The sequence below is a fragment of the Lutzomyia longipalpis genome, chromosome 4, assembly GCF_024334085.1.
Source record: "Lutzomyia longipalpis isolate SR_M1_2022 chromosome 4, ASM2433408v1".
Classification (NCBI taxonomy): domain Eukaryota; kingdom Metazoa; phylum Arthropoda; class Insecta; order Diptera; family Psychodidae; genus Lutzomyia; species Lutzomyia longipalpis.
Window position 1 is genome coordinate 11,025,264 of NC_074710.1, and position 25,797 is coordinate 11,051,060.

The following is a 25,797-nucleotide window of genomic DNA, read 5'->3' on the forward strand; positions in this document are numbered from 1 at the left end:
TTTAGTCGATCTTATGTTGCATCAGACACACCGCGTATGTAGGTCTTACATGCAAGTTTCCAGTAATCGTGGAATGAAGACAATTCGTAGAAGCAATTTTTAGGAATGAAAAAGAAAAAAATATTAAATAGGAAAATCGGCATTGTGAGAAAAACAATACTACCCCATACCTGGTTCTATTGAAAGTCACTATCTCCCCTCATTAAGTACACTAAAATATGCAAAGGTACACGCTTCCAACGCTTCCCATAGGAAAAACCCTAACTCGAGGAAACAATTGGATTCGGCGTATTCTTGAAGAGAAATAAAACAGAAAAAAAAGAACGCTAAAAAGACTTTCCACTGAGAACAGCAAAATTATGGCAGAAAATATTTCTCTAAAAATGCTAACACTGACGTCACAATTGCAATTTTTGTCTCTTCCAATACACAAAATATAAAACAGATAAAATTACATTGTCAAAAATTACATAACGCAGTATGACGTCATTCTGAAGGTTTTCAGAAAAATATTTGGCGAATTTTTTCCAGGTAATCTTAGAGTGGAAAATGAAATGTCTAATTGGGATTTCTGATTCTCTTTTAAAGTAGAAAGTATATGAACTCCTTTGGTTAAATATTAGCAAAAGTGCAATGATAAGTTTACCAAAGTTACGCGACCTATATATTTTTTCAGTGTACCAATTAAATGAGAAAAACTTAGAATGCAAATAAATTAAGTTTTAATTTTAAAAATGCAAAAAGTAATAAGGAAAATAAAAGGTCCGTAAGAAATGTATACAAAGGCACAGAAACGGCTCTCAGGTATAACATACAAAATTTCGATAAGAAATCGATAATGCAATTTTCAAAATAGTTAAAAGTTTCTTGTACGAAAAGTTTGATTTTAGTTTCAGCGCCTCTTACGGTCATTTTAAGAAGTTGTAATGTTCTAAGATACTACTTGTAGAGTTTCACGAACCACTATATAATACGTATTAGTTAAGAATGTCGTTAATCAACAATTATAATGCAAAAATGAATTTATTCCAAGACATGAATTTTTAGCAATTAATCTTAATCCGAAGCCTATTTTATCTCTGAATGTTTCGTAAAAAAAAACACTTTTATATTGCCTTAAAAAAATTTCAGGGTTATGCATGCATACCCTCAGAATTTTATTTTTTGTACGATTAGTTAGATAAAATGTCGTTAAACGATTTAACAACGACCATCTGCTCTTACATTTGAAAAATATATATTTAACGAGGGGTTCATTTTGTATATCTGCTGCACCTTTTTAACGGCCGTATTTTACTTTTTCATCGTTATTCACATAAATCATTTCCCATTTTACATCGTTATTCCTTTAATAGGCTTTTGTAAAAAGAATACATAAATTAAAAAAACTCATAAATTAATTAAAATTTATGTTGGTTTTATTTTCTGCGAATTCTGTCAATTAGATTTTTTTAAATAGCTCTTACATTTTCTTTGATTAATCATGAAGGAAATTGTGAATTTCTGTGGAAAACAGATTATATCTCAAATCTACTATATGCGTATACACACATTACGGATTTCGAGCTTTCGTTATATAGAATCGTATGGAGGGGTACTAATGGGATGTTTGTAATTGAAAAAAAAATTGATAAATTAGTTCACATGATATGATTTTTTCGTGTATTGTGAGAAATAATTTAATACGAATTAGTTTTGTGTATATTAGCACAAGTATGAGTGTATGATGATCATAAGGGCAAGATTGTATGAGAAGTACATAAAATACATAGCGGACTGAAAAATTCCCCCCACCATTGAGAAAAGTGCTCATAAAACGAATAATGTCTCAAGCGACAAGCTGAATGGTTGAAATGAAAACGCCGCTTATAAATTGAAAGCATGTGAAGTCCGAGGCTTCATTCACGAGTTGTCTGCCGTTGGGAACACTTGTTCGTTTCAAGAGCAAAAGAAAACGCAAAATTCTATCGCTTCCGATTGTTCTTATTCATTTGCTTGTGTTACATTGAAGAATTGTAAAAGTGATTTTAATTTTTTGGTGCTAAGCAAATAACAAAGCTTCCTTTAAAAAAGAATTTACTTACACGGTTAAGGTAAAAAAAACTTCCGTATAAAAAAAATGGAGAAAATCCCGCAATTGTGTCTATTTCTACTGATTGGACTGGCTATTAGTTCAACAACAAATGGTGCATCAATCTTGAATAAGGTAAGAGGTGACAACCTACAAATTTAATACTATAGGACTTAAAAAAAAGAAGTTCTCCGAAATGTCTTTGCAATTAATCTCAATGCAGTGCAATGAAGAATCGCGAATAATAATAAAAAGTTTTACGATTTTTGGTATTAAAATGTTCATCGTAATCGTCCCATTCGTGGATTTATCAAATAGCATCCTGTTAATGGAAGAGAATAATTAAATTGTATTTCACGATCAATAAAAATATTTTGCACTCTGCTATGAATTTAGCATTAAATTCTCTTTTATGTTCACCATCATTTCACGTTCTTTCAAGCCAAGTTGTTTTCGCACAGAGTGACGAATGAGAAAGAATAAATTGGTGTTGTGATATAAATCAAAATCACATCCAATTAGGAATCAATTTTCAAAAGTTAGCATCATTCTTTAATGGTCTAATGTTTGTGATGTTTTTTCTTTCTTCTTGAATGGAATTCCTAAGTCAAATTGGGTAGGACATTTTACTTAATTTTTTTTTGGTTGTGATTCTTTTTTTTTCTCTCTATAAACTCCTTTAAACTGCGTAGTTTGGTGACTTTGACAAGTTTATATATCATCCATTATACAAACTTTTATTTTTTTCATTGTATACAGACCAGTTTGCTAATAGCAAAATGAGCGGTTAAAGATGATACCGAAAAATATGGATATATACGTATAGTTTGGCTTTGTATATTTATTTCCCATATACATATATAGCAGAGCAGGAGCGAAAAAAAATATTCCACTAAATGCGTACATCGATATGATATTTCATTGATTAGAATAGGTCAAGAAATCTTTTTAGATAGACTCGTTTATGAGAATAAAAAGTGTCAAGAAGTTATATTTTTCATAGGGGAGACTTGGATAAGAATGACTCATGTGAGATTTTCAGGGAATTCCTTCGAAGAAAATTCTTTATTGCAAAAAAATTATCATTGAGATTTCATTTTCTTTTCCTGCCAGAGGGGTAAATTATTTTTCCTAAAATTGACGCATTTTTTACCCCAGTATCTTCTAAAACTTATCTTGAAAAAAAAATGATCAGAAATTCGCGATTTTTTGCGAGTCGCATTTTTTTCAACTACCACACGCCTGATTCTTGCTATTTCCCGCCACTTTTATTATATCGTGTCGTGGTATATTTTGTAAACATTTACTTTTTGTGAATGAAATTCCTGTTGTATGTACAACACAGCCACGCTGCTGTAAGCATAAAAAACAGTGAAGTCACCAACGCTGTGGGTTGCATCAGAAAAATCGAACAGGCCATTCATTGTGGTGTGGGGTGAGCATAAGAAAATCCCTGAGTGTGCTCAAAAGGAGTTTCAAGAGAGAGAAAAAAAATCAACTAATCTCATTTTATTGATAAGATTGTAAAAAAAAATATTACTCTAAACATAAAACTTGATGGAGAAACTTGAAGGATTCTTCCGTACTCACAATCACATGTATTGTAAAGGTTGATTAAAGTGGCAAATGATGGAGAAGAGCCCCCCCCCCCCCAATCACACAGCTTTAAAAGTGATTAAAGTAGAAATATATAGGAGAAAATGGGTGTGTTAACCAATGAGTGGCTACGCACAAACATTTACCAGACGGAATTTAAGGCGCAATTAACAAGTTGTAATCAACATGCGTTTCCACCAAAAATTTCCTAAAAATTTTCCATTAAGTTTTGCATTTCTTTCACGTGATATTTATTAATTAATGATGCCCATTCCTTGTTTTGGAATCACCAATAAGGGCCACTATAAATATTTCAAATTTATTCCCATTTATACTTTTTTTCTCCACATTCGGGAAAAACCCAACATTGAATTTTTTTAAATGATAATTTATTCTATGTTGCGCCTTGGAGTGAAATTTTCCCAATGAGATTTTTTCTCAGCAAATTAATTTTATCATGGAGGTTCTTGAACTTTTCCTTGTTGTAGAAATCACAACGATTTACCTGTAGACAAACTAGAATTTTAGAGACAATATAAAGCATTATATTTCACGGAGACAATCACTAAAAGTTTTAAAGGAAATGAGTATTTTTTTTAAAGCAAGATTTTATTTTTTTTGATTATTTTATACACAATATAGATCATAGTTATATGTTTTATTAATTATCAAGTCTCAAAACTTTTGTGAAATCAGTAAAATAATATTCAAAATTACGCCAAAAAGGATGTTATGCGTATTATATGAAAAAAGTTCTTAAATAAGAAAAGACATAAAATTATATGATAAATAAAACATTATTTTTTATAGCCAAAGATTACCTTTTCATTTTATTTATTTTTTTTCAAGTTCGTAAAAACTTTTTTTTTTGCTAAATTTTATAATTAACCCTTGGTGGCCAAAGTGGCCAATTCGAGTTTTTTTCAATCGCTAGAGAATTAAAATCTATATCTAACATTTCACGATATATTTCACATCTCTGTGTAGTGAAGTTCAATTACTTCAAGATTGTCGAAAGACAAGACGAAAAAAACATTTTCTCTTGAGGGAAAATAAAAGTTAAAGTTTTGAGGTTAGAAACCTGTAAAAATTTGTAAAAATATGTAAAACTTTGAACGCTTGTCGGCATTAATACTTTTTCAACGATTGGTTTAAAAATGAACCGTGATTTGAAATCGGTTAAGCTGTTTGGCTAAAATTACCATCTGAATTTTTTAATTGAAAATCGAACATATCTTCTGTCCTGCTTGTCCGATTTTGATCAAATCGGGTTCAAATGAAGGCTCTCAAGAATATCTAAAGCACGTAAAGTTTTAAACTAACCGCTAAGGGCGCTAAATAGATCGTAAAGACATTTTTCGGAGATCTGTTTAACGTAAAAATATCAATAAGAATAAAATAATGATAATTACGAAAAAAAAAATTTTTTTGCAGAGGGGTGTGGCCGAAAGTGAAGCTCCAAAGCCAAAATATTGTCAAAACAACTCACCGTGTGGCTGGGGTATTTACACACCATTTACACGACAAGTAGACTACTTCATGAAGAATACATGCGTCTGTGAGGAGCACAAGCAGTGCGTCCGTACAGATGATGATCTCTCCGTAAGTGCCTACGTGTACAGATGCAGGGACCTTGGGCAGAGGAAGAAAGTTGACAATTCCTGAAGATTCTCTCCTTAATGCTTTTCTATCGAGATAGGAAGTGAAATAAGACAAATTGTCTCCTTTAGTGCCATTCTCTTCATGATACAAAAAAAATCTACACACACAAAAAAAATATAAGAAAAAGAAACAGAAAATTCATTTCATTTATAAAATTACAATAAATTAATAAAATAAAAGGTTATAAAAAAAAGAATTTAGGGTGCATAAGCATATAGGCAAGTGCAATTTATTAGTTTTATACATACAAACATATTTTCTCCTCCATAACTGCATAAACTTCTATTTATGGCCAATGTACTCTGACATTTTGTATTTTTTTTAATAATATAATTTAAAAAAAAATTAAATTATAATATATGATAAATTGGATTTACTAATTTTATTTAATTTAATCGGATCACATAGACATGTAAAACAATAAAAGAAAACTGACACAAGCATAAAAGAAAACTTGTTACATTTAATATGTACTAAAAAAAACATATTTAAAGATCACAAAAATTGATATCTCATGAGAGAGGTCCTGTTCCTTCCTACTTATTAGTACTTTATTTAGTTTTGTTAGAATTTTAATAATTTTTGTAGTTATATCAGCAGCATTAGGCTTAGCCCAATTAGCTTTTATGCGTGTAAAATCTTTCTTAAACAATATTTGTTTTGAGCTCTATGACCAATTTAGTAAATAGATAATCATTTTATATTCTAAATTATATTTTAGGGTTTAATTAAAGAAAAAAAATATTGCAGTTTACATAGAAACAGTATTTGTTTTCACAAACATCTATATTTCATTTAACACCCTCAAAACAATAAACAAATAATTTTTATATTTTGAAAAAAAGTAGATTACAAAATAAAACAATTTAAATTGAAACATTTTATTTAAATAAATCCTCAGTATTGTCATCCATAAACATAAAAAAAATAAACGTAATATTTTGAAAACTTACCATCTACAATGTTTGATTTGTCACATTGCTCGGGAATTAACAGAAAATTCAACAACAACAAAATGCCGAAGAAGTGAAGAAAACATAAATTGTAACAATCATATAAAAAGAAATAAAAAAAATTATGAATTAATGTTATTTTTCATTCATTAAATTTCGCACATATAACCGACACAACACTTGAGATTATTTATCTGTCTTCACGTATAATTATGAATATATATTGATAAACAGCTTATTGAGGCAGTTTTTTTTTCAATTTATTGTAAACATTATTGCTTTTTAAGATGAGTGGAAGTGGGAATCACACGATAGGGGAGTTATCTGAAAGTGATTTACGCAAGTGGTCACGGTGGTGGCTTTGCGATTGTGCCTCAGCAGAACAAATAAATATGTGTAATAGCATAACAAATACGAGGATGTTGTGATTAATTTTATAACGATTAATCTTCTTAATTTTCAATGCAAAAGACATTAATGAGAATTTTTTGTATATTGTACAGTGATACCTTACCGAATTAATCATGCTACATTTTAATTTTAATTAATATTGAGAGCTTTATCTTGCTGTTTCCGGTCCTACAGATGTCTCAATATTAAATGAATATTGAATGAAGTTTTAGTTCGAAACATCACTGTAAAATCAGCACGGAGAAAAATAACTACTAATACTAGCTGGAAACTCTTGCTATGCCAACAGTTTGGCGTCAGAATTGTTACATTGTTGGCAGAGCTGGAGTTTGCTTCTAACTCAACTACAATCTGGCTATGTCGCCAATGAGTCAGAAGGAAATGGCGTATATGCACACACATTTTGTCTCATTCGTTTTGATTTTTGTATGCCATAATTGGAGAAAAAGAGACATCTATATCTTTAAAATTATATATCTCGTCTTTTCACAAGTCGGCAAAGCCGTCGACTGAAGTAGCATGTCACGCATCTGCACAAGATTTATAAAGCAAATACGAGACAAGGTTGCGCAGTCGACGAAAAGCCACAGTGACAAATGTGTGAGAAGAGCAGAAAATCTCATTTGATTCTACAGGAATTTCTAGTTGGCACAGCTGGAGTCTCCGGCTAGTGCAAAAGGACAGTGGCGGGTACAATAACATTGTAACTTGTTATTGTAAAAAGTACTGAATTTTTGCGCCGCCTCAACTTTTTTCTTTCCGTGTACATACTGCGCATTGAAAGTCAAGTTTAATTAGGATAATATTTTCAATAAAAATAAGTTCTAACTAAAAATAAACAAAATTTTGTGTTTTCGCCTAAACGTAAAAAAATCATCCGAAATTCTTCGAAATTTTCGGTTCGTTCGAACCTGTGACAGCTGTCAAAAGTAAAAGGTAAACAATGCTAATTTTTCCAATTTTTACCAACTTTCCTCAATAGTTCTCTTGAAAATGTTTAGGAAAAGTTAAATTTGATCCAACAAGGAGGAGGAGTTTGCTGAGACGTGCTAAACGGGCTAAACAAGAAAAGGTCATAAGATTTACCGGCGCGCTCGAATAGACTTACGACCTTTTCTTGTTTAGCCTATCATGATGGACTCTGCACCAATTGCTGATGCTTAATTGAATCAAAATACATTATTCCTTTTTTTTAAAGGAGTTTATGTTGGCTAAAAACATCCTAAAGATAATTTCTTTTCCATATTCATTGATGAGTGTAATTTAGTAAAAGAGCAATGGACGGTAAGTAAATTATCATCATCACTATGGGCACTTAACACAGCGCGCAACATCTAGGGCTATATGCTGTAAGTAAATTAATAGAAGCAAGTTAGTATAGATCCTATGCACGTCGTAGATTTGGGAGTCATAGGACAAATGATTAAACTTACACTTTGGCTATCCTCTCCTACTGGATAAAAGCCAAATTATATGGAATTTGTTTTAAAGTAATAGAAAATAGTCTCCCCAAAAACTTTTCAGTCCTGTAAATAATAAAGTCAGGTCACCTCGTATAGTGTTGCGTGTATTAAAAGCAAAACCGCAATAAAGAGAAGAAAAAAAAAACGATCCTGCCAGGAGTCGAACCTGGAATCTTCTGATCCGTAGTCAGACGCGTTATCCATTGCGCCACAGGACCACACGTTGATCGATGCTAATAGAAAATCGCGCTTATCAGTATGCGTATGCGGCAAAAATAGACCAAAGATCATTCGCTTTTCTTTCCACACTGGACTAAGCTTCTGTACACGGAAGATCATTTGTACATGTTGCCTATAGCCAGTCTATATTTGAGACAATTACTAATTTCCTATAAATTAAAAAACAAAAAGTCTACTGCTTCGCCTCTTGGCCCATTTTCTTCATCAGATCCTCATCCTGGACCGACATTGCTGTCAATTTCTTCCCGATGCGCTCATGAATATCCAGGAATTTTGCCACACACCGATCTATGCAGACATTCTCACCTTTACCTAAAGTTGTTTAATATTAATGTTAGAAATGTATTGAAAATGCAGCCAGAATATCCGGTGAAAACTCACCAAGGTCTGATTCACTGTATTTGGGAGGAATGCACTTCCGGTGGCAGGAATTTGTCATTCTATTGTACAAATCTGACATCATCTCAATCTCCATCTCCTGCATCATCTGCAGCTTTGCCTGCTCCGACGGTTTTAGCTGTGCTGCTGCCATTGTGCTTCCTTGCGTGTATCCTTATTCAGTCAAATTTCCGGGAACTCGCTGGGTATTCTCCAAAATTTGCTTTCTTCATACGCTCTCGTACTTTCATACTCTCATGACGACGCTTATCAATTGAACGCTTTGAGATTACGAATGCGTATATCCCAGCTGCTGTTATCACTGTCCTGAAGGATAAAAAAAATAAAATTAACAAAAGAATGATCTCTAAACATAACCTCAAAATCATTAGAATTCAGGAAGATTTGCAAATTCTAAGAGTTTTTAATGTAATTAAGGTTTATTCTCATATTAATAAACTTATAGGTAATAATCTAATAACTTTTTTGTGAATTTTACTTACCAACCGACGCCGATTTTTCCTAATTTTCCTAGTTTCATGGGAAAATATCTCACGCCTTCACACGAACCGGATTGATTTGACAGCTGATTGTCAGCCGCTTACAAAACAATCACATTTAGATTCAATTTTCACCCTAAAAACATTAATTTTCTGCTGGATTCTTTTGTGAAATAAATTCCTTAGTAAATAATCTACAGATTCCTTCTTTTAAAAAGTTAAATCAATTTATTTTTCATTATTTGGGTATGAAAAATGATAAAAGTTAAAATAAATCAGAAAAAATCCGCTAGGGAGAGCATTTCTGATACAAAAGTGAAACATGAATTTTGCACGACTTTTCTGGCGCGGATTTTGAGCGTTTTGAACTGGCGATGCCAGTCGACGCGGCGTCGCTTCCTGGTCACAAAAAACACAATTTTCCGTGAAAATTCAATCGAAAACGCGAGAAAATTGCGAAAAACAAAGTGTGAGGGAGACAAATAGCGCTGAAATTCATCCATCTCATTTTCTCTTGAGCAAATAGTAGTGCCGAAAATAACCAGGTTGCTGCTTTTGAGACAACATTTCTGGCGCCAAATTCAAAAATTCGCAAAAACTGCGTAAAAAATATTTTTGCGGTGCTACAAAGGGGGCATAGGGGAGAAAATGAATACGGCCACTCAAAACAGCCTGCTTTGAGGAGCCTCTGTACCAAATTTCATCTCGAACGGTCAAACGGTGTAGATTTTGTTTAGGAAAGAAGGAACGACGATTACAAAAACAAACTGACTTTTCTTTATTATGTAGAAGAGTGAAGTGACAGCTCGACGTGCATAAAAAAGTTAGTTTTCCCGCAAACAAGTGCTTGATATTTTTAATTTTAGTGCAACGAATGCAAGAAAAAGTGCCCAAGAATCCGTTTGTTGTGTAGAATTGGAAAACTCGTGGGGAAATTGTGTGAATTAGGTGTGAAAATCAAAGTTTTTGGGCGTTCTTCAATGCAATTATGGCTTCAATTCATCTGCCCTCCATCCTGCAACCGAAGAAATCTCATGCAGAAATTGAGCAGGAGCAATTCCTCAAGTGCTTGGTGAGTTTCCAAGCAAATCCGGGTGTGGCTGGAGCACCGCCCTGCACTCGTTGGCCCCGCTACGTGCACCCATTTGTAAAGCTTTCTCACTCTGCCCACACTCCTCGCTCGACTCCCATTCATCTCGGCTATTTTATTCATTCACAACTTCCTCTGGCTCATTCCCAACGCACTCCACACACCAACATTACGCACCGTCATGCCCATAGTTCTGCATGTTTTTCATGTTTTTTATGCGTTTTGTGCACACTTGGGCAATACGCGAATGTATAAATCCGCGCAAATTGCAAAATATATTACAAATTAGGGGAGATTGGGGCCGAATAGCTTTAGTGAAGGATTAAAAAAATAGAGGGCACCACTTAGAAATTTCTCAAGACGATCACAACGTTTCGGGGGCTTTTTTTTACTTTTTCATCAGGTCTAAAAAAAAGTTGCAAATTCATTTCATTTTGATTATTTCAATTTTTAATTTTTACAATTTTTTTCTGATTAAATTCAATGATTTTTCTTGTAAGAAAATAACTAAATGTTGCTCTAAGATAAAAAAGCATTCATTCTGTCGATTAGCATTGCATACAAATGTGAAGGTCTTTTTTATCTCACTCTGTAATATGTAATTTGCACATATTAGTCAGCGAAGAGCATCTCAATGAAAATTACTCCGTTTTTCTTCACATGTCGATGCAATAATTAATACAACCCGCATAGACTGAATTGGATTGTATTTTTTTTTCATTTTTTTTCGAAAAAAAATCAAACTATTTATTGAATTTTTTATTTAGATAATTTTCTAGATATTATAGCGTCAAATTCTGCATAAAAATTGAACAATAAAACAATAAAAAAATCTTTTTAAAGTTTCTTTATAAAAATTATTATTCTTGTCTGAAAGTATATAAACCCATCAAAGATTTATAATTTTTTATTATAAAAGTTTCTCACCAGTAAGCATAAAATGAGCATCTTATACATCTTACGTTGTTGTATTAATAAAGAAAAAAAAACGCTATTTCGTCTGTAAACCAATTAGTATTTGCATTTCTATGGAATATAGGAGGGTCTTTTATCTATACTATGATGAGACATGAAAAAATAAACGATTTTTCACAAAGTACTCACATCTTGGGCATTTACCAATCTCTTCATGTTGATGGAAGCATTATATTTTGGGAAAGAGATATTGCTAAAGGTCGTGATATTTTATTCACGACTAAGCAAATTCGTGAGTGTTTCGCAGGCATTTTACCCAATTGTGGAGTCATTTTGCACAAAGTCAGGCCTTTGTTGTCTTTTCAGCAAATTTCCTCCTTCAATGACTAATTTTTTATTATATTCTTTAAGCAGAAAGTATTGTCCTAGGCTGTTTAATTTTTTTTTGTCTGAAAATCAAAAGAAATTCCTGGAACACATAACGATGTGTGTTGTGTAAGTTATGGATGGAATGAAAAATCCCCAACATATCCATAAAATCACACAGAATTTTCGAATTTTCACTTATCGGCTTCTGATTCATTCACCACAGACTATTTCTGTGCGATAAGGCACGGCTTTTTTCGTGTCCCCAATCAGTCAGAGGTTTCAGTTGGGGCTGGGACCTGTCGCGCACGCAAACAGGTGTTTTTTTTTTCTCTTATTTTTGCGTAATTAAATTAATAAGAAAAATTTTGTGGATTTTGTAGAAAAAAAAATATTTGTGTTTCAAAGAGTATTGTCCTTTAGTTTAGTCTTATGAAAGCATTATAAATTTCTGGTGTAAAGTACCTGTGTAAAAGACATTTAATGGGTATCTGAAGATCCCTCGAATGTCTCATTTTTGTTCTATATCAAGCAAATCAGTCACTGATAACGTGAATCGATAGATGTGGTTGTTCGTAAAGTTTTAAGAAAAAGGAGAAGACCAAGAAATCCTTGAAATCTTTGAAATTTTAGAAGGTGTTCTAGAAGTTTTAAGGATTTATTAATTGCTAAAAAGGACTGAATATTTGTCTAATTAAAATTTATTGATGAGACGAATTTAAATACCGTATTTCACAGCATTAAGGTCGTTGTTACACATTTGAAGGTGTTTATTCGTTTCAATATGGGAAGCTCTTCCTTGAGAAAACACTAAAAATACGCGTAATCTATCTTGTAGAGAAACAAGACGAAATGAAAATTTGTCAAAGAAAATTTCTAAAAAATTATTAAATTTTGTCAAAAAATTCTAACAATAACGTCATTGTTGTGGTTTTGTGTCTACATGCATGAATCATAAAAATTATTCTCAAGATTCATCGAAGAAACATCAGTATGAATGTTTCACATAGGTATTTGAAACTACGAATAACACAATAGTGACGTCATTTTATAGGGTTTTTAGGTAAATCTCTTGGGCTACTTATAAGCCCTCATCCTGTCATTAGAAAATGGAAAATCTTCTTAAAGTAAAATGAAAGAATAATAAATATGTCCATTTTTTAAGAGCTTATAAGATTACACAAATTACTGCTTTATACGTTAAAATCGGGCAAGGCGTTAAGAAGGTTATTGAAATAAAGGAAATAAAAGACAGCGCAATGCATTGTTTTAGTTCAATTTTTCAAATGAGAAAAATTTGATTATAATTTTTAGTTGATTTTTATTTTGTTCCTAGAGAAATTAAAAAAATAGAACGCGGCTTATATGCGGTCAAATACGGTATATTTAATTTTAATATCCTTTAGTTCCTCTGCAGAAACTCTTTGTTTTTTTGTCATTAAATAATGTCGTGTTTGTGCTAAATTAATCTCTTGACTTATTTTCCTTCTACCAATTTTTCTTCTAGGTGAAAAAGTGAATTAATAAAAAAAGGGAGAAATATTGTGATTAACCTTTGCACGTCCATCCTATATGTTCCTTACTAACAAGCGAATTTTCTGAAACAACATACTTATTGCAATTATGGCACAGTCTGACAAAGTCTTTTATCAGTTGGTGAGATTATCGTATTTTGTATCTTTTTTGCTGTTTTATTTTATTTTTTTTAAATATCGTTTACATAGATTAGATAAAGTCGAATAAATTCTAAGCTATATGTGCATTACCTAATTTTCCCAATTTTCTTGATGAAAAAAAAATTGAAACTTTCAATAGACCATCAGTATCAGCAAGGCTCTCAATCCTGCGGAGTTTCCACTGAAGGTGAAACATGCGCGGGCAGCAATTATTGGGACATTCCACAGTGGTGGAGCCCATTCTTTTTGGGCAATTGCCCTGCGCCAGCCTCTTCAGGAGAATCGCATCACAGCGTGGAAATTTTGTCATTTACTGCACAAAGTGCTGCGGGAGGGGCACCCACTGTCGTGTCAGCACTCACTGAGACAACGTGGAATGCTCACGGAGCTAGGGAAGCTCTGGGGGCACCTCAAGGATGGCTATGGGGCATGCATAAAGCAGTACACGAAGCTCTTGGTGACAAAGTTGGAGTTTCACGATAGAAATCCACGATTTCCGGGGAGTATGGCACTGAAGAAGGGGGAATTGGAGCATATTGGGGGCAATGACATCAACTACTAGTGAGTTTAATTTATTTTTAAATCAAATAGATGTGTTCCCTCGCTCTGCTTAATGTGATTTATCAATTTATGAAATAAAAATATCAAACTTTAATTGAAAGCAATTAAATTAAAAGAAAATTGACATGAGATTCTATCAAACTGTGGTCACGATTAAATTTTAAGAGAAATGTTTATATAATTTAATCCTCAGCAAAGGAAGATTTATAGTTCAATTTGCACAACATTATAGTAAAGGAAATATTGATAGATTTGCAATTAAAAGTATTTGCTTGTTTAAACCTTTACACTATTGCGTGATCAAATAAATGAATTAAATAATAATCTTCAATTTCATCCATTTAATCCATTAAATTTGTGGAGAGTAAAAGTTCAGAAATTCATTTTTTTTTTTAAATATTTCATAACAAGTTCAACCGAAGCGTGAATGTAAAAGACGAAAAATCAAGCAATTTTTGATATTGAAATATTTGTTTAACATTTTTATGATTAGAAATATTTTTTGAATTAAATTCCAAAGGAGTTTATTCACTTTTATTTGTATTTTTTATGTTATTCATAAAATACATAGAAAGAGACATAGAAATGTGAAAGAAACAAATTTTCCATTTTTTACAGATTATTAGTCCGATTTTTTTTGGTTGAAACTCATTTAAAATAAAGTTTAAAGATGAAATTCTCAGAATTCTTAAGGGGACTCTCTTGGAAAAGCCGTTATAATATTATTTTTCTTAAACTTGGTTTTCAGATGTTAGTTACATTTGTGATTTTCCGACTTTTCCTCAGGTTTTTCTCAGGATCTATACTGGATGGATTTTGATGGGGTAAAATGTAAATGAAAGAGGGAGGATTAGCGGAGAATGTACCGGAACAAAATTTTGAATTTCGACTCGGAAGTTGAGAAAAGTCAATAAGAATATTTATCTATTTTTCTCAGCTTAGGAGTCGAAATTCAAAAATTTGTTCCGGTACATTCTCCGCTAATGCTTCCTCTTTCATTTGCTTTTTACCCCATCAAAATCCATCCAGTAGATCCTGAGAAAAACCTACCTTTGTGTTTTGAGGAAAATCTTTAAATGTGACCAACATTTTAAAACGATGTTTAAAAAAAACCAAAGAAATATAAAAACATTTTATTTTCACCAGCTCCTAATTCCTTTCTTTAACTCGCAATTTTGTCTTTTTTGCTAATTCAGTTTCCATTTGGCCGTTGAAATGTTTGACTATCTCGACGAAATAATCGCCCTCCAGGATGCAGGTGAGTTTTATTAAATTTTTGTTTAAAAAAATTTGTTTTATTAAAAACTTTTATAAATTTTCCTTTTCAATTAGTTTTCAAAAGTCTAACTTCGTTCCATGTGAGTTCGATGACATCTGCTGGTCAGTGTCGTGTTGCTCCACTCATTCCCTGTATTCAAGATTCGAGTCCCCTGTATGACTTCCTTGTGCGCATAATGTTTAAATTGCATTCAAATTTACCCGCGGAACTGCTGACGGGACATCGTGAGCGCTTCCGGACTGCCTTTGGGCAGCTCTCAAAGTTCTACGATGAATCACGGAGTTTGCAATACTTCATGACGCTCATCACGGTGCCCCAGCTACCGTCGCATGCTCCAAATTTCTCCTCCCAAGTTGATTTTGGGGAATATCAAGCACCCGTTGTTGTGATCCCGGATCAAGAGCCCGAGCCTGATGTTGAGGAGTTTGTGGATAATCTCGTGGATATGACGGTGCAACAGCAACGACCGCACGAAGTTGAGCAACCACCGCCACCACCGGCAGTTGATTTTGAAAAATTAATCATCGAAAGGGACGAATTAATTAGGCATTTGCAATTGGAAGTTGATCGTCTGGGGCGTACGGTTAAGAGTTGCAATGTGGAAAATCGGGAGCTACAGACACGGTTTGAGGAGCAAATGGCCACGATGCATTCAGAGCTGGCACAGGCACAGGATGAGATGGAGCTGATAAAGATGCAAAAGGAAGAGCTTGAATTGAAAGCTGAAACTGCACCAACATTGGAGCAGAAGGCCATTGCGGAGGAGGAACGTGCAAAAGCGAGTGAGGAGAAATTTCAGAAATTGAAAACAATGTATGGTCAAATACGGGATGAGCATGTGAAGCTCCTGAGGCAACATGGAGAGGTGAGTAAGCAACTTGCAACGACGTCAAAGATGATTTCGGATGTTACCAAAGAGAAGGAAGAATTGAGGTGCAAACTCGAAGATTTGGAGCATGAGCAGGCAAAAGCGGAGGAACATCTGCAGCAGAGCTCCAATGTGGTGCGTCAGGAGAATGAGGAATTGCAGGCAAAATTCAAGGAGCTTCAGGAGAAATTTGAAGATATGGAAGCAAGTAGATCAGCTGAAATTGCCGAATTGCGAATAACATGTGAGAACTTGAGTAAATCCATGGAGGAGGCAAAGATTGAGAATGAACAACTACAGACAGCAAGGGAGGATCTAAGTGGTGAGAAGGAATCTCTCACTGCGAATTTGGATGCACTCAAAGCCAGTCATGTTGAGGAAATTGGTAATTTGCAGAAGGAGATTGAGCATCTAAGGGTGGAGCTTGAGAAGGGTTCCAAAGAGACGACGGAGCTGCAGGAGGATTTTGAGAAACAAATTGCAACGCTGCAGAGTGAAAAGGATGAGCTGGATGCGAAATTAGCTGAAGTGCTGGTGGAGCGAGAGAAGGAAGTTGAGGTGCTAAATTGTAAATACAGCGAAGAAGTCAAGAAGGGTGAAGAGCTCAAGGCAGAACTCGAGGAGACGATTAAACAAGTTGAAGATGAGAGAGAAGCACTCAAAACAGATAAAGAGAATCTTTGTCAGGAGATTGAAGGCCTTAAAAATGATCTACAAAGTAAATCCGAAGAAATGGAAAGCATCCAGGGGACTCTGGAAGCACAGCTGAGTAAAGCAAAGGGCGAAATTGAGGCACTCAAGGGTAATATTGAGGACATTAAAACTAAACACGAGGTAAGTTGGTTATTTCATTATTTTCAAGTAAAAAAGCTGAGACGCCTTTACGTGTAATTTCTTTCATATTTTATGTTTTAACTACATATATTTAACACCTTCGCAGGTTTGAGAGCAAGTTAATTTATGCTTTTACTAATTTCCCTCATAAATCATTTGATTAAATAATCCTCCGAGATTTTACTGGGAAATAAAAATCTTCTGACAACCCAGTAAACAAGTTTTGCCAATAATTGATTAATTATTGAGCTCAATATTGTGTCAATGTAGGACCGCATAGTTGATCAACTGTTGATCAATCAGATTGATTGAAAATAATTGGTCAATTGTTGATTAATCAAATTGATAGACAATTATAGCTCAATTAGTAGTCAATTTGATTGATTGATCAAACACAAAAAATAATTGCCCTAAAACACAATATGATAATAAAAATTTTATTTAGAAAACCCAAAAAACAGGTAAAAAAGAATCCTAAAAAGTTGAAAAAAAAAATAACTACAACCTGACAAAAATTATAAAATTGACCGATAATTGAGCATAAATTGAAAACAATTTCGAAGAAAAATATTTGGCAAATAGTCGATCAATCTATGATCAATATTGATTGAGTTAACCCTTTCAGGTCCGCGATTAATCTAGCGAGCTGATTGAACTAAAAATAATTTTTGGGGGTTCCTTTGAGCTCAAATAAGACATTTGTGGCAAAAAATCGCAACTCCAAAATTTTCGGTTTTTCGTCCTTTCTGATCCTGTGAGTCCTTGAAGATATTCTTTTGTGATCATAAAATGATCTGGGATTGTAAAGATATAGTCCTGTACTAATTTGGACTCAATATTCATAAAATAACAATACAAAATGAAATATTTTCAAAATCAAGTCTTTGGGTCAGCGTATGACCCAATAAACCTTAAAGGGTTAAAATTGACTCAATATTGATTGAACAATATTTCCACATACACCCAGTAAACAAATAATTGAGTTAATAAAAGTTCAATCAATATTGATTGATCATTAATTGATCAATAATTGATAAATCAATTGAGCCCGTCAAACGATTGATCAATCATTGGTCAATTATTGATCAATTCTGATTGCTCAATAATTGATCATCTACGCGGACCTATATTGACTCAATATTGACCTCAATAATAGATCAATGATTGGCAAAATATGTTTACTCGGTATATATTGACCAACTGAATGATAATAAAAAACAAAAACAATATTTGTTCAATAGTCGTCAATCCATGATCAATAATTCATTCAATAATTGATCAATAATTGACTCAAATTGATACTTTTGATATTGAGTCAATTTAGGTCCGCATAGATGACCAATAATTGATCAATCGATTAGCTGGCTCAATTGATTTATCAATTGTTGATCAAAATGATTATTCAATCATGATTGAACATTTATTGGCTCAATCATTAGTTTTTTCGTGGCGTCTCAGTTTTTAGAACATATTAAAACCCACTCTTTCAGCTTACAAACAAATCAACATCAGACTCTTACACCACATGCAGACATGTAGTTCAGACACGGTAACAAATCTAAAAGAAAAAAACAATAAAATTCCCACTTAAAGACATTCCTCATTATTCCCCCCATTTAATCCTCCTCCATCCACACATGCTGGTTACAAACGAAAAAAAAATAAACCAGGAAGTGTTTTAATCTTTCTCCTTCCGCTGCGAACAAAACTTTTTTTTTAGCTTCTCGTGCAGAACTACGATCGTCTGATGTTGGAAAGATCTGATAGGGAATGTGATTTGCAAGATTTACTTCATCAACAGACCGAATTGGAGGAGAAGCACGTTGCAACATTGGAGACCGTTGGGAATCTCGAGGCTGCCCTCAAGGATGCTCAAATTCACGGAGAAGTCGTTGTACGATCACTCCTGGAGGCGTGCATCAAGTCCAGCGAGGCATTGGCAACAAGGGCTGTTTCTGAGGATGAATTCAGCAGTGGACCAGCCGGAAGTGCCGCCTACTTTGGGCTCTTGGCCGAAGAACTCACGGATGTGCTGACAAAATTGGGAATTGGGCATGAGCAGTATGTGGCGGATAATTCAAGTGTTGAGACATTTGCGCGCAAAATTATCATGGCGGGACACCTCATGGCAACCGTTCAAATGCAAGGAGCCATCGTCTGTAGCTCCACGTCTGACATTGAATATGGAGAACGTGAGTAAATCCATAATCTTCTTTAGTTTTAACCCGAAAATCTTTCCAATTTAAAAGAAAAAAAACTCATTATTCCATAAAGCTTCTTAAAGACTTTAAAGACCCCTTAATAAGGAGATTTTAATGACTTTTGGAGGATTAAAAAATAGGAATTAAGTGTAGATACTTAAATCTAATCATTACAAGCTTTATTATTCCCATAAAATAATAATCTGAAAAAGGTTATGATTAAGGACTAAACCATTTCATTTTACACATACATATATATACACGTATATATACAATGGTGTTGCCATATATATTGTACCTATAAATATGGCAAAAATATACAATAAAAGACAGTTTGGAGTTGTAAGCCGAGAAGCGGAGTTCAATTTTCTACACGATTCGAGAAGTCAGCAGCAGTACTCTGTGCAAATCGATAGACTATCCTTCAATGCGATATCGAATCACACTGACAATAATCAAAAACAAGCAAGCATAACTGTACTGCAACTGTGGCACATATTTTGACGCACCAGCAACAAGAATCTCCACTGATAACGTTACAGGTGTTGAAGTCTACGAATCCTCACTAGAGGTATCCTCAACTTCCCACATTCCATACGCTTTTCAGGTGGAGCTTGGTGCTTTGCCACCACATCAGGAAAACCTCACTGATAGTGAAAATGGCGAACTCAGACATGCCTGTAAGTACTACAGCTGACCTACCCATTATCTCTACACCTGCCCAGGCAAAGATCATTACTGATGCTCTGACCGGTGCCAACTGGCAAGCACTAGTGGGGCATGCAGATAAGATCTTCAATCTGCAAGGGTACACGAAGGCAGAGTTTGATGAAAGGTATGGGGGAGATGCCATCAGCTATGCCGAGATAAGAGAAATCTTCTCGCATCACATGCCTGATTTTACAAATGAAACATTTGATGATGAGAAGAAGTACATCTGCTTGGAATTCTGCTCTATGATGATTCATAAAGTCGGACCTGCTGCAAGACAGGTTAACCCAAAGACGAATTATAAGGTGTGGGTCTTCTCCTATGATGTCACTGAAGATCAGAAGCAAGCAAGTGTGCAAGCTGACAGTAATTCGCTTGCTGAGAGCCGCTCTGGTCACATCCTCGGCACCCATTACATCAAAATCATACCATTCGAGAGTGGAAATGCCAAGTACAACTTCAATCGCAACCATTCTCACATTCAACTGTCTGTCAAGACTGCTAGCCTTCTAGCAGTTGATGTATTCTGCAGAGTTATTAGGCAGCATCAGGACAAAATTCTGATGACACCGCTAGCACGTGTTTGTTTCTCTAGAGATGAGATAACGAAGATGGCAGAAGATTATGGTGTCCCAACGAATGACTTGCTGATAATGATCAATGCAAGTGCACAACCGGGTGGCCACGTGCTGCCATATTCAGATGGCACCATTGCCACCATTTTCAGCCTATGTGTCACTCGCAACTTGAAGGACATGGTCCTGCGCAAAATCATCGTTGGTAAGATAGTAGAAGAGTACTCTAAGGCAAACAAGAAGCCAGATGAAGGGAAGATCAGGTTGATGTGCAAATATGCCACTGGAGGGGTGGACCAGAACCTGGTCCCTGACACCCCTGAGGCATTGATCAACATCTACAATGATTCGCAGAACTATGCTGCAAGGAGGATCTCTCTGGCAGAAAACTTGGCGCTGAGGACTGCTCCACCACTGGTGACCAAGACCAGTGTGACACAGCCTGGGAGCAGTGCAGGAACAGGACAGGACTGAATAGTTCCAGCAGGCGCAGCTGAATTGGCAAAGGCTACGATGCCTGCTACCAAAAAGCAGGCTGTGTTGCCCTCTCTTGCCAGTAAACAGACACTTAGTAGCTCAGCTAAGGAGTCCACTGGCATAGAGATTGATATGAGCAAGAAGGGCGAGCTAGTGAGTAGCTATGGTAACATCTGGGCTGAGACAAAAGAGGAGAAGATGATCATGCTGTTGAAAGGTAAAAAGGCATCAGATGTGAGTGCCTTAAGATGAAGAATCTCGTAAAGATGGGTGATTCCACAACAGCCTTTTACTCAGAAGGCTGAAATTTTGAAATTTACCAAAGTTTATAAGACTATTTTGAAAAATTAATAAATAAAAAATCTTAAAATCAGTATGGTGGCCATCTTTGCCGCCATCTTTATTATTTCTTTTCTCAATATCTCGCATTCTTAGAAACATAGCGGAATTTACAAAATTCAAATAGAAATTGAAAGAAAATAAAAAGTGACCCCTGGATTGTGGATTTCATCCCAGGATTGTCACATTCTGGACAATTAGGGGATACTGGGGCAAAATTTTTAGTTTTTCGCCGGAATTGTGGTGACTTCTCATTGGTAATGATAAAGTGACCTCCGAATTGGGGATCTCATCTCAGGATTTTCACATCCTGGGCAATTAGGGGATGCTGGGGAAAATTTTTAGTTTGTTTTGCTCTCGAGCTATTGACAATTTGTTTCTATAATTCTTGCGTTTAAAGTTTTTTTTTTGTAATGTTTGAAGTTCCTTTTCTTTCATTTGACATTTTTATTATTAAATTTGACGTAACTATACTTAATAGTTTAACTTGACGTTTAACATTTTCTTTGTAACGTTTTGCACTCCTTTTCTAAATATTCCAGGTTCCTTTTCACTTTTAACGTTTGCCATTATAGTATTTGACTTTCAAATCCTAACTTATTATGCTTTTGACGTTTTTTTTTCTTACATTTATAATATTTGACATTTTCTTTCTAACGTTTGGCATTCCCTTTCTAAATATTAAAGGTTCCTTTTTGTTTGTTGTATCATTTTTAACATTGGAGTTTTATAAAATCTGACGTTATAGTTCTAACTTTTGATGTTTTCGACGTTTCATTTATAATGTTTAACGTTCCTTTTCTAAAGTTTGACGATATTTTTCTAACATTTGACATTTCTATAATACATAAATCTCAAAGTAATATAGTTTGACATTTATAATCTTTCACGTTTCAATTTGACTTTTAACATTTTCTTTCTAACGTTTGACGTTCAAATTCTAATCTTTGATGCTTTTGACGTTTCATTTATAATGTTTAACGTTCCTTTTATAACATTTGACATTTCTATAACAGATATATCTCAAAGTAATATAGTTTGACATTTATAATACTTGACGTTTCAATTTGACATTCGACATTTCCTTTCTAACGTTTAGCATTTCTTTTAAAACATTTAACGTTTATTTTATAATACGTTCTATTTTTGTTCAACATTTTCATTCTAACATTTGACGTTTTTTATGATTAAAAATATTTGTTTTTGTAATTTTTAGTTAGGAAATAATTTAATTTTTATCTCTAAATGAATATTTCAACTGTTTTAATTTTTTTATTATGTTTAAATCACCCAAACATCATTCCTAGCTATGCTATTTAGAATATTAGATTTTTTTTCTCATAAAAATGTCCTAAAATAGTTAAAAAAAAAACTAAAAGAGAAATATTCATTATTTCTTTTACAATAGAAATTGCTGAAGAACTCAAAAATTGGTACAATAAGCATCACGTGGGGCTTTTTGAGAGTCTCCTCAGTACAAAGGACACTGCAGTTGCTGCAAATTGCCTCAGTGAGACCAAGACACACCTCCAGGCAATTGCTGAACGTGTTGGGGCATTGAGTAAGAAGTTGGATCCAACGGAAAATATCGGGGATATGTTTGAGCAGGAGCTATCGAGTATGGATAAGGCCATTGAGGAGGCAGCTACGCGCATTGAGGAGATGCTGTCGGCGTCTCGGGCATCGGATTCGGGTGTGAAGTTGGAGGTGAATGAAAAAATTCTCGATGCATGCACATCCCTCATGCAGGCCATACGGGTGTTGGTGCAGAAATCGCGTCTTGTACAGGGAGAAATTGTTGCCGTGGGCAAGGGTACGGCGACAGCAAAGGAATTCTACAAGAGGAACCATCAGTGGACCGAAGGGCTCATTTCGGCAGCTAAGAGTGTCGCACAGGGGGCTAATTTCCTCGTTGTGGCTGCCAATAAGGCGGTATCGGGTGATGCTAAGCATCAATTGGACTTGGTAGTGGCTGCACAAGAGATTGCAGCCTCCACAACGCAACTCGTGGTGGCGAGTCGTGTTAAAGCGCCCCGTGGAAGTGGGAATCTTGCTGCGCTTGGTGCTGCTTCGAAGAATGTGACACAATCAACGGCAACTGTTGTGGCAACAGCCAAGGATTGCACGAAACGCCTCGAGGATTCGCAGGATTTGGACTTGGAGAAGCTCACGGTGCATCAGGCAAAACGCATGGAGATGGAACTGAAGGTACGTGTGCTGGAGCTGGAGCAAGCTCTGGAATCCGAGAGACTTCTCTTAGCGGCATTCCGGAGGAAAAATTATCAATCCGGCGAGGAGGGGAACAAAGTATAAAGCATCACAGCTCCCGCAACCATTAATCACTTTTTTTTGTACCGAAATTTTCTATTTTATCGATTAGTAGTTTTTTTTTAATCCTCTCCGGAAAGTCTAAGAAATCCCGGATGTTTCTTTATTATTTTTTTTTTTAAAGAGAATCAGAGATTTGAGGAATAAACTGTAATATTTACGCAATTTGTGTATTTTTTGTGTCATTTTTACAACAATTCAACTCTCAAAGATACATTGGATGAGCTGCAGGCGCTCCTGGACAATAAATTGAGCCACAAGGGTGTCAATGTCTTCGCCACTTCGGGCAATTTGTTGCCGTATGATGTGCTTAAAGTCCTCCTTGACCCCCTTATCGGAGCCACGTGTGCCAATTCGATGGGGCTTCGGTGCCTGTGGCACAGTCAGCTCAAGTCGAATCTCCTCCCCCTGGGGATTCCACATGTACGTAAATTCCTCAATCATGTCAATATTAATGATGTAGCTGGAGAATTGGTGATAAGTGAAATTCCTTCGTGTTCGTATAACGTCGAAGATTGTTTCCGCAAAAGCCGTCTCAAGGGGCCAATCGAGCTGAAGGAGTACGAGGAGATTCCCCAGGACGGCACTACTGCACGAACTATCGTGAAGAACTTTCTTTTTCAGCACCGTAACAAGGGCTTTTGTGCAGTACTGCGTGATGGCCTTCCGTGTGAGTGGAAGGAGCACAAGATGACGCCCAGGGCCACTTCCACAGAGATTCCGGAGGTACTCTGTGCCCGAAATGGTGGGAAGTTCACTGAGAATGGTGCAAATGTGATTAAATGCCGCAACATTGATGTTCTCCTGACTCACAGACAAGCTCAGGAGGCGCACCTGCTTGTCCAGTGTGTCCTTCAGTGCCTGCAAATTGGCATGAATGTCATCATTGCGCCCCAAATACACGGCTAAGTCCAACAGAAAATGATTCACCCACTCCGTAATGGGGAGATTCATCAGCAACTGCCCAAAATCCATTTGGAGAATCTCATTGGAGTGCAAAAGTTGCCAACAATGAGCTGCTGTGATGAGACAATTGGGTGTCTCAACGTTGCATGGGGGATTCACGGCAATCTTAACTGCTTCCCCTGGCATCCCGTCTGACAATCTCCTCTTGGGTGCTCCAACATCATCACGGAATCCCTCCACGAGGATGTAGCTCACATCTGTGTCCTGAATTTTGTGCGTAATGTTATCAATGTATTCCTGCAGGGCGAAAATGAAGAGGATACTCCCAAGGAAGAGAATTTGTTTATTCTCCGATGGTTTTGGTGGAGCAGATGAGACAATTTTTATGAGCTTCTGCCAATAGATTTCCTTGCTCCATGTACGGTTGTATGGGAGAAAAGGTTCCCACTTTAGTAACCCACCGAGTGTTTCAACAATATCAAAAATCTTCCTCCAACACTCCGTCTTGTCCTTGTCATCGTCCTCCTTCAGCAATTGCCCCACGTAGTGCTCCAGGCATATGTTGAGTATTCGATGCACGAGATCACTAGAAAGCTCTACAGGACGTGCCAAAACCAACGGGAGAGTCTCATTGATCAGCATTGTGCGATACTGAGGATTCGTCGGGACTCCCTGAACGAGTGTTTCCAAGAGCCGCGGCTAAGGACGAAACAAGGATTGTGTGAGAAATTCTACCTCAAAAAACATTTAGCATAAAATTACATACAATGTGCGTCGAGATGGCCTGAGGGAATCGCTTGAGGAGCAAAAGAATCATTCGGCAGTGATCAAGATTGCTCTCTGAATGATTTGCAGTTAGTAGGAGAATCTTGTGCTGCACCTCCGACGAGATGTGCTGGAACATCTTGAAGTAGAAATCCTGCTCCCCGGACATTCCACTCTCAGGAACGCGACGTAGAGCCGCAGTGAGATTGGAGATTTCCACAGATAGCTCATTCCAGAGATCAACAGATTGATTCTGGAACGTTACAACACTGCAAAAAGAAAGTTTGAGCATTGGCTTGTCTTCCTCTGGATTACTTAAAAGAAGAATTTACATGTAGCTGAAGCATTTAGCAGCTTCCTCATAGTTATTTTCCGACTTTTCCAGTTTGTATGCCTCGAATTGAATGCCAAAATCATTGGGGTAGAGAGTTTTTGCTGTGATTATCCATGCCTTGGCTTCGTATGGATCCTTGAGGAGTCCACTCTTTGCCCGGGATATCAAATACTGCTCCTCCGTAAAGACATCCATCAATTTTCCCTATTTTCCTCCCGGCTTTTCCTGAATTTGACGTTTGAAATGTTTCCAAATAACAACCATAACCCTACTTTTTACAAATCCCAAAAAGCCCGGA

At 35.5% G+C, this 25,797-nt stretch overlaps 6 protein-coding genes and 1 non-coding gene across 11 annotated transcripts in view; 3 read left to right on the forward strand and 4 right to left on the reverse strand.

Annotated features, from left to right (window-relative positions):
• Positions 1–25,797, forward strand: part of LOC129796090 (zinc finger protein 431-like) — a 382,644-nt gene that overhangs the window by 76,116 nt on the left and 280,731 nt on the right. The gene's annotated exons all lie outside the window — the stretch shown is intronic.
• Positions 337–6,415, forward strand: LOC129796270 (uncharacterized). The gene is made up of 2 exons (XM_055838064.1): positions 337–2,206; positions 5,102–6,415. Exons 1-2 carry the CDS (start codon positions 2,120–2,122, stop codon positions 5,330–5,332), a joined length of 318 nt encoding a protein of 105 aa, XP_055694039.1. The 5' UTR covers positions 337–2,119; the 3' UTR covers positions 5,333–6,415.
• Trnar-acg (transfer RNA arginine (anticodon ACG)) lies at positions 8,302–8,374 on the reverse strand. The gene has a single exon. It is a non-coding gene; the product is annotated as a tRNA-Arg (tRNA).
• LOC129796274 (mitochondrial import inner membrane translocase subunit Tim10) lies at positions 8,452–8,928 on the reverse strand. The gene is made up of 2 exons (XM_055838067.1): positions 8,778–8,928; positions 8,452–8,708 (listed from the first exon to the last, which is right to left on the reverse strand). The coding sequence occupies exons 1-2, from the start codon at positions 8,926–8,928 to the stop codon at positions 8,569–8,571; spliced, it is 291 nt and encodes a 96-aa protein (XP_055694042.1). The 3' UTR covers positions 8,452–8,568.
• On the reverse strand, positions 8,928–9,412 carry LOC129796277 (uncharacterized). The gene is made up of 2 exons (XM_055838071.1): positions 9,278–9,412; positions 8,928–9,101 (listed from the first exon to the last, which is right to left on the reverse strand). Exons 1-2 carry the CDS (start codon positions 9,313–9,315, stop codon positions 8,954–8,956), a joined length of 186 nt encoding a protein of 61 aa, XP_055694046.1. The 5' UTR covers positions 9,316–9,412; the 3' UTR covers positions 8,928–8,953.
• On the forward strand, positions 9,903–23,659 carry LOC129796037 (huntingtin-interacting protein 1). 5 transcript variants are annotated; one of them, XM_055837699.1, is made up of 7 exons: positions 10,027–10,346; positions 13,153–13,301; positions 13,461–13,882; positions 15,079–15,140; positions 15,215–16,863; positions 18,584–19,055; positions 22,575–23,659. In XM_055837699.1, the coding sequence occupies exons 2-7, from the start codon at positions 13,269–13,271 to the stop codon at positions 23,477–23,479; spliced, it is 3,543 nt and encodes a 1,180-aa protein (XP_055693674.1). In that variant the 5' UTR covers positions 10,027–10,346; positions 13,153–13,268; the 3' UTR covers positions 23,480–23,659. The 5 variants fall into 5 exon arrangements, with proteins under 5 accessions (XP_055693675.1, XP_055693671.1, XP_055693674.1 ...); XM_055837697.1 differs by lacking the exon at positions 10,027–10,346 and adding an exon at positions 11,863–11,963; XM_055837698.1 differs by lacking the exon at positions 10,027–10,346 and adding an exon at positions 12,062–12,281.
• LOC129796091 (integrator complex subunit 10) lies at positions 23,649–25,792 on the reverse strand. Its single transcript, XM_055837810.1, has 3 exons — positions 25,498–25,792; positions 25,167–25,434; positions 23,649–25,099 (listed from the first exon to the last, which is right to left on the reverse strand). Exons 1-3 carry the CDS (start codon positions 25,692–25,694, stop codon positions 23,693–23,695), a joined length of 1,872 nt encoding a protein of 623 aa, XP_055693785.1. The 5' UTR covers positions 25,695–25,792; the 3' UTR covers positions 23,649–23,692.

Bases quoted from the DNA above. Each gene is read 5' to 3' on its own strand.
- LOC129796270 (XM_055838064.1), top strand. From the start codon at position 2,120: ATGGAGAAAATCCCGCAATTGTGTCTATTTCTACTGATTGGACTGGCT. The intron at 2,207-5,101 runs GTAAGAGGTGAC...ATTTTTTTGCAG, and splicing joins GTGCATCAATCTTGAATAAG to AGGGGTGTGGCCGAAAGTGA.
- LOC129796274 (XM_055838067.1), bottom strand. From the start codon at position 8,928: ATGGCAGCAGCACAGCTAAAACCGTCGGAGCAGGCAAAGCTGCAGATG. The intron at 8,709-8,777 runs GTGAGTTTTCAC...AAACAACTTTAG, and splicing joins ATACAGTGAATCAGACCTTG to GTAAAGGTGAGAATGTCTGC.
- LOC129796277 (XM_055838071.1), bottom strand. From the start codon at position 9,315: ATGAAACTAGGAAAATTAGGAAAAATCGGCGTCGGTTG. The intron at 9,102-9,277 runs GTAAGTAAAATT...TTTATCCTTCAG, and splicing joins GGAAAAATCGGCGTCGGTTG to GACAGTGATAACAGCAGCTG.
- LOC129796037 (XM_055837696.1), top strand. From the start codon at position 10,263: ATGGCTTCAATTCATCTGCCCTCCATCCTGCAACCGAAGAAATCTCAT. The intron at 10,347-13,460 runs GTGAGTTTCCAA...AACTTTCAATAG, and splicing joins AGCAATTCCTCAAGTGCTTG to ACCATCAGTATCAGCAAGGC. The intron at 19,056-22,574 runs GTGAGTAAATCC...CTTTTACAATAG, and splicing joins TGACATTGAATATGGAGAAC to AAATTGCTGAAGAACTCAAA.
- LOC129796091 (XM_055837810.1), bottom strand. From the start codon at position 25,694: ATGGATGTCTTTACGGAGGAGCAGTATTTGATATCCCGGGCAAAGAGT. The intron at 25,435-25,497 runs GTAAATTCTTCT...TTCTTTTTGCAG, and splicing joins GCTAAATGCTTCAGCTACAT to TGTTGTAACGTTCCAGAATC. The intron at 25,100-25,166 runs GTATGTAATTTT...TTTCGTCCTTAG, and splicing joins AGGCCATCTCGACGCACATT to CCGCGGCTCTTGGAAACACT.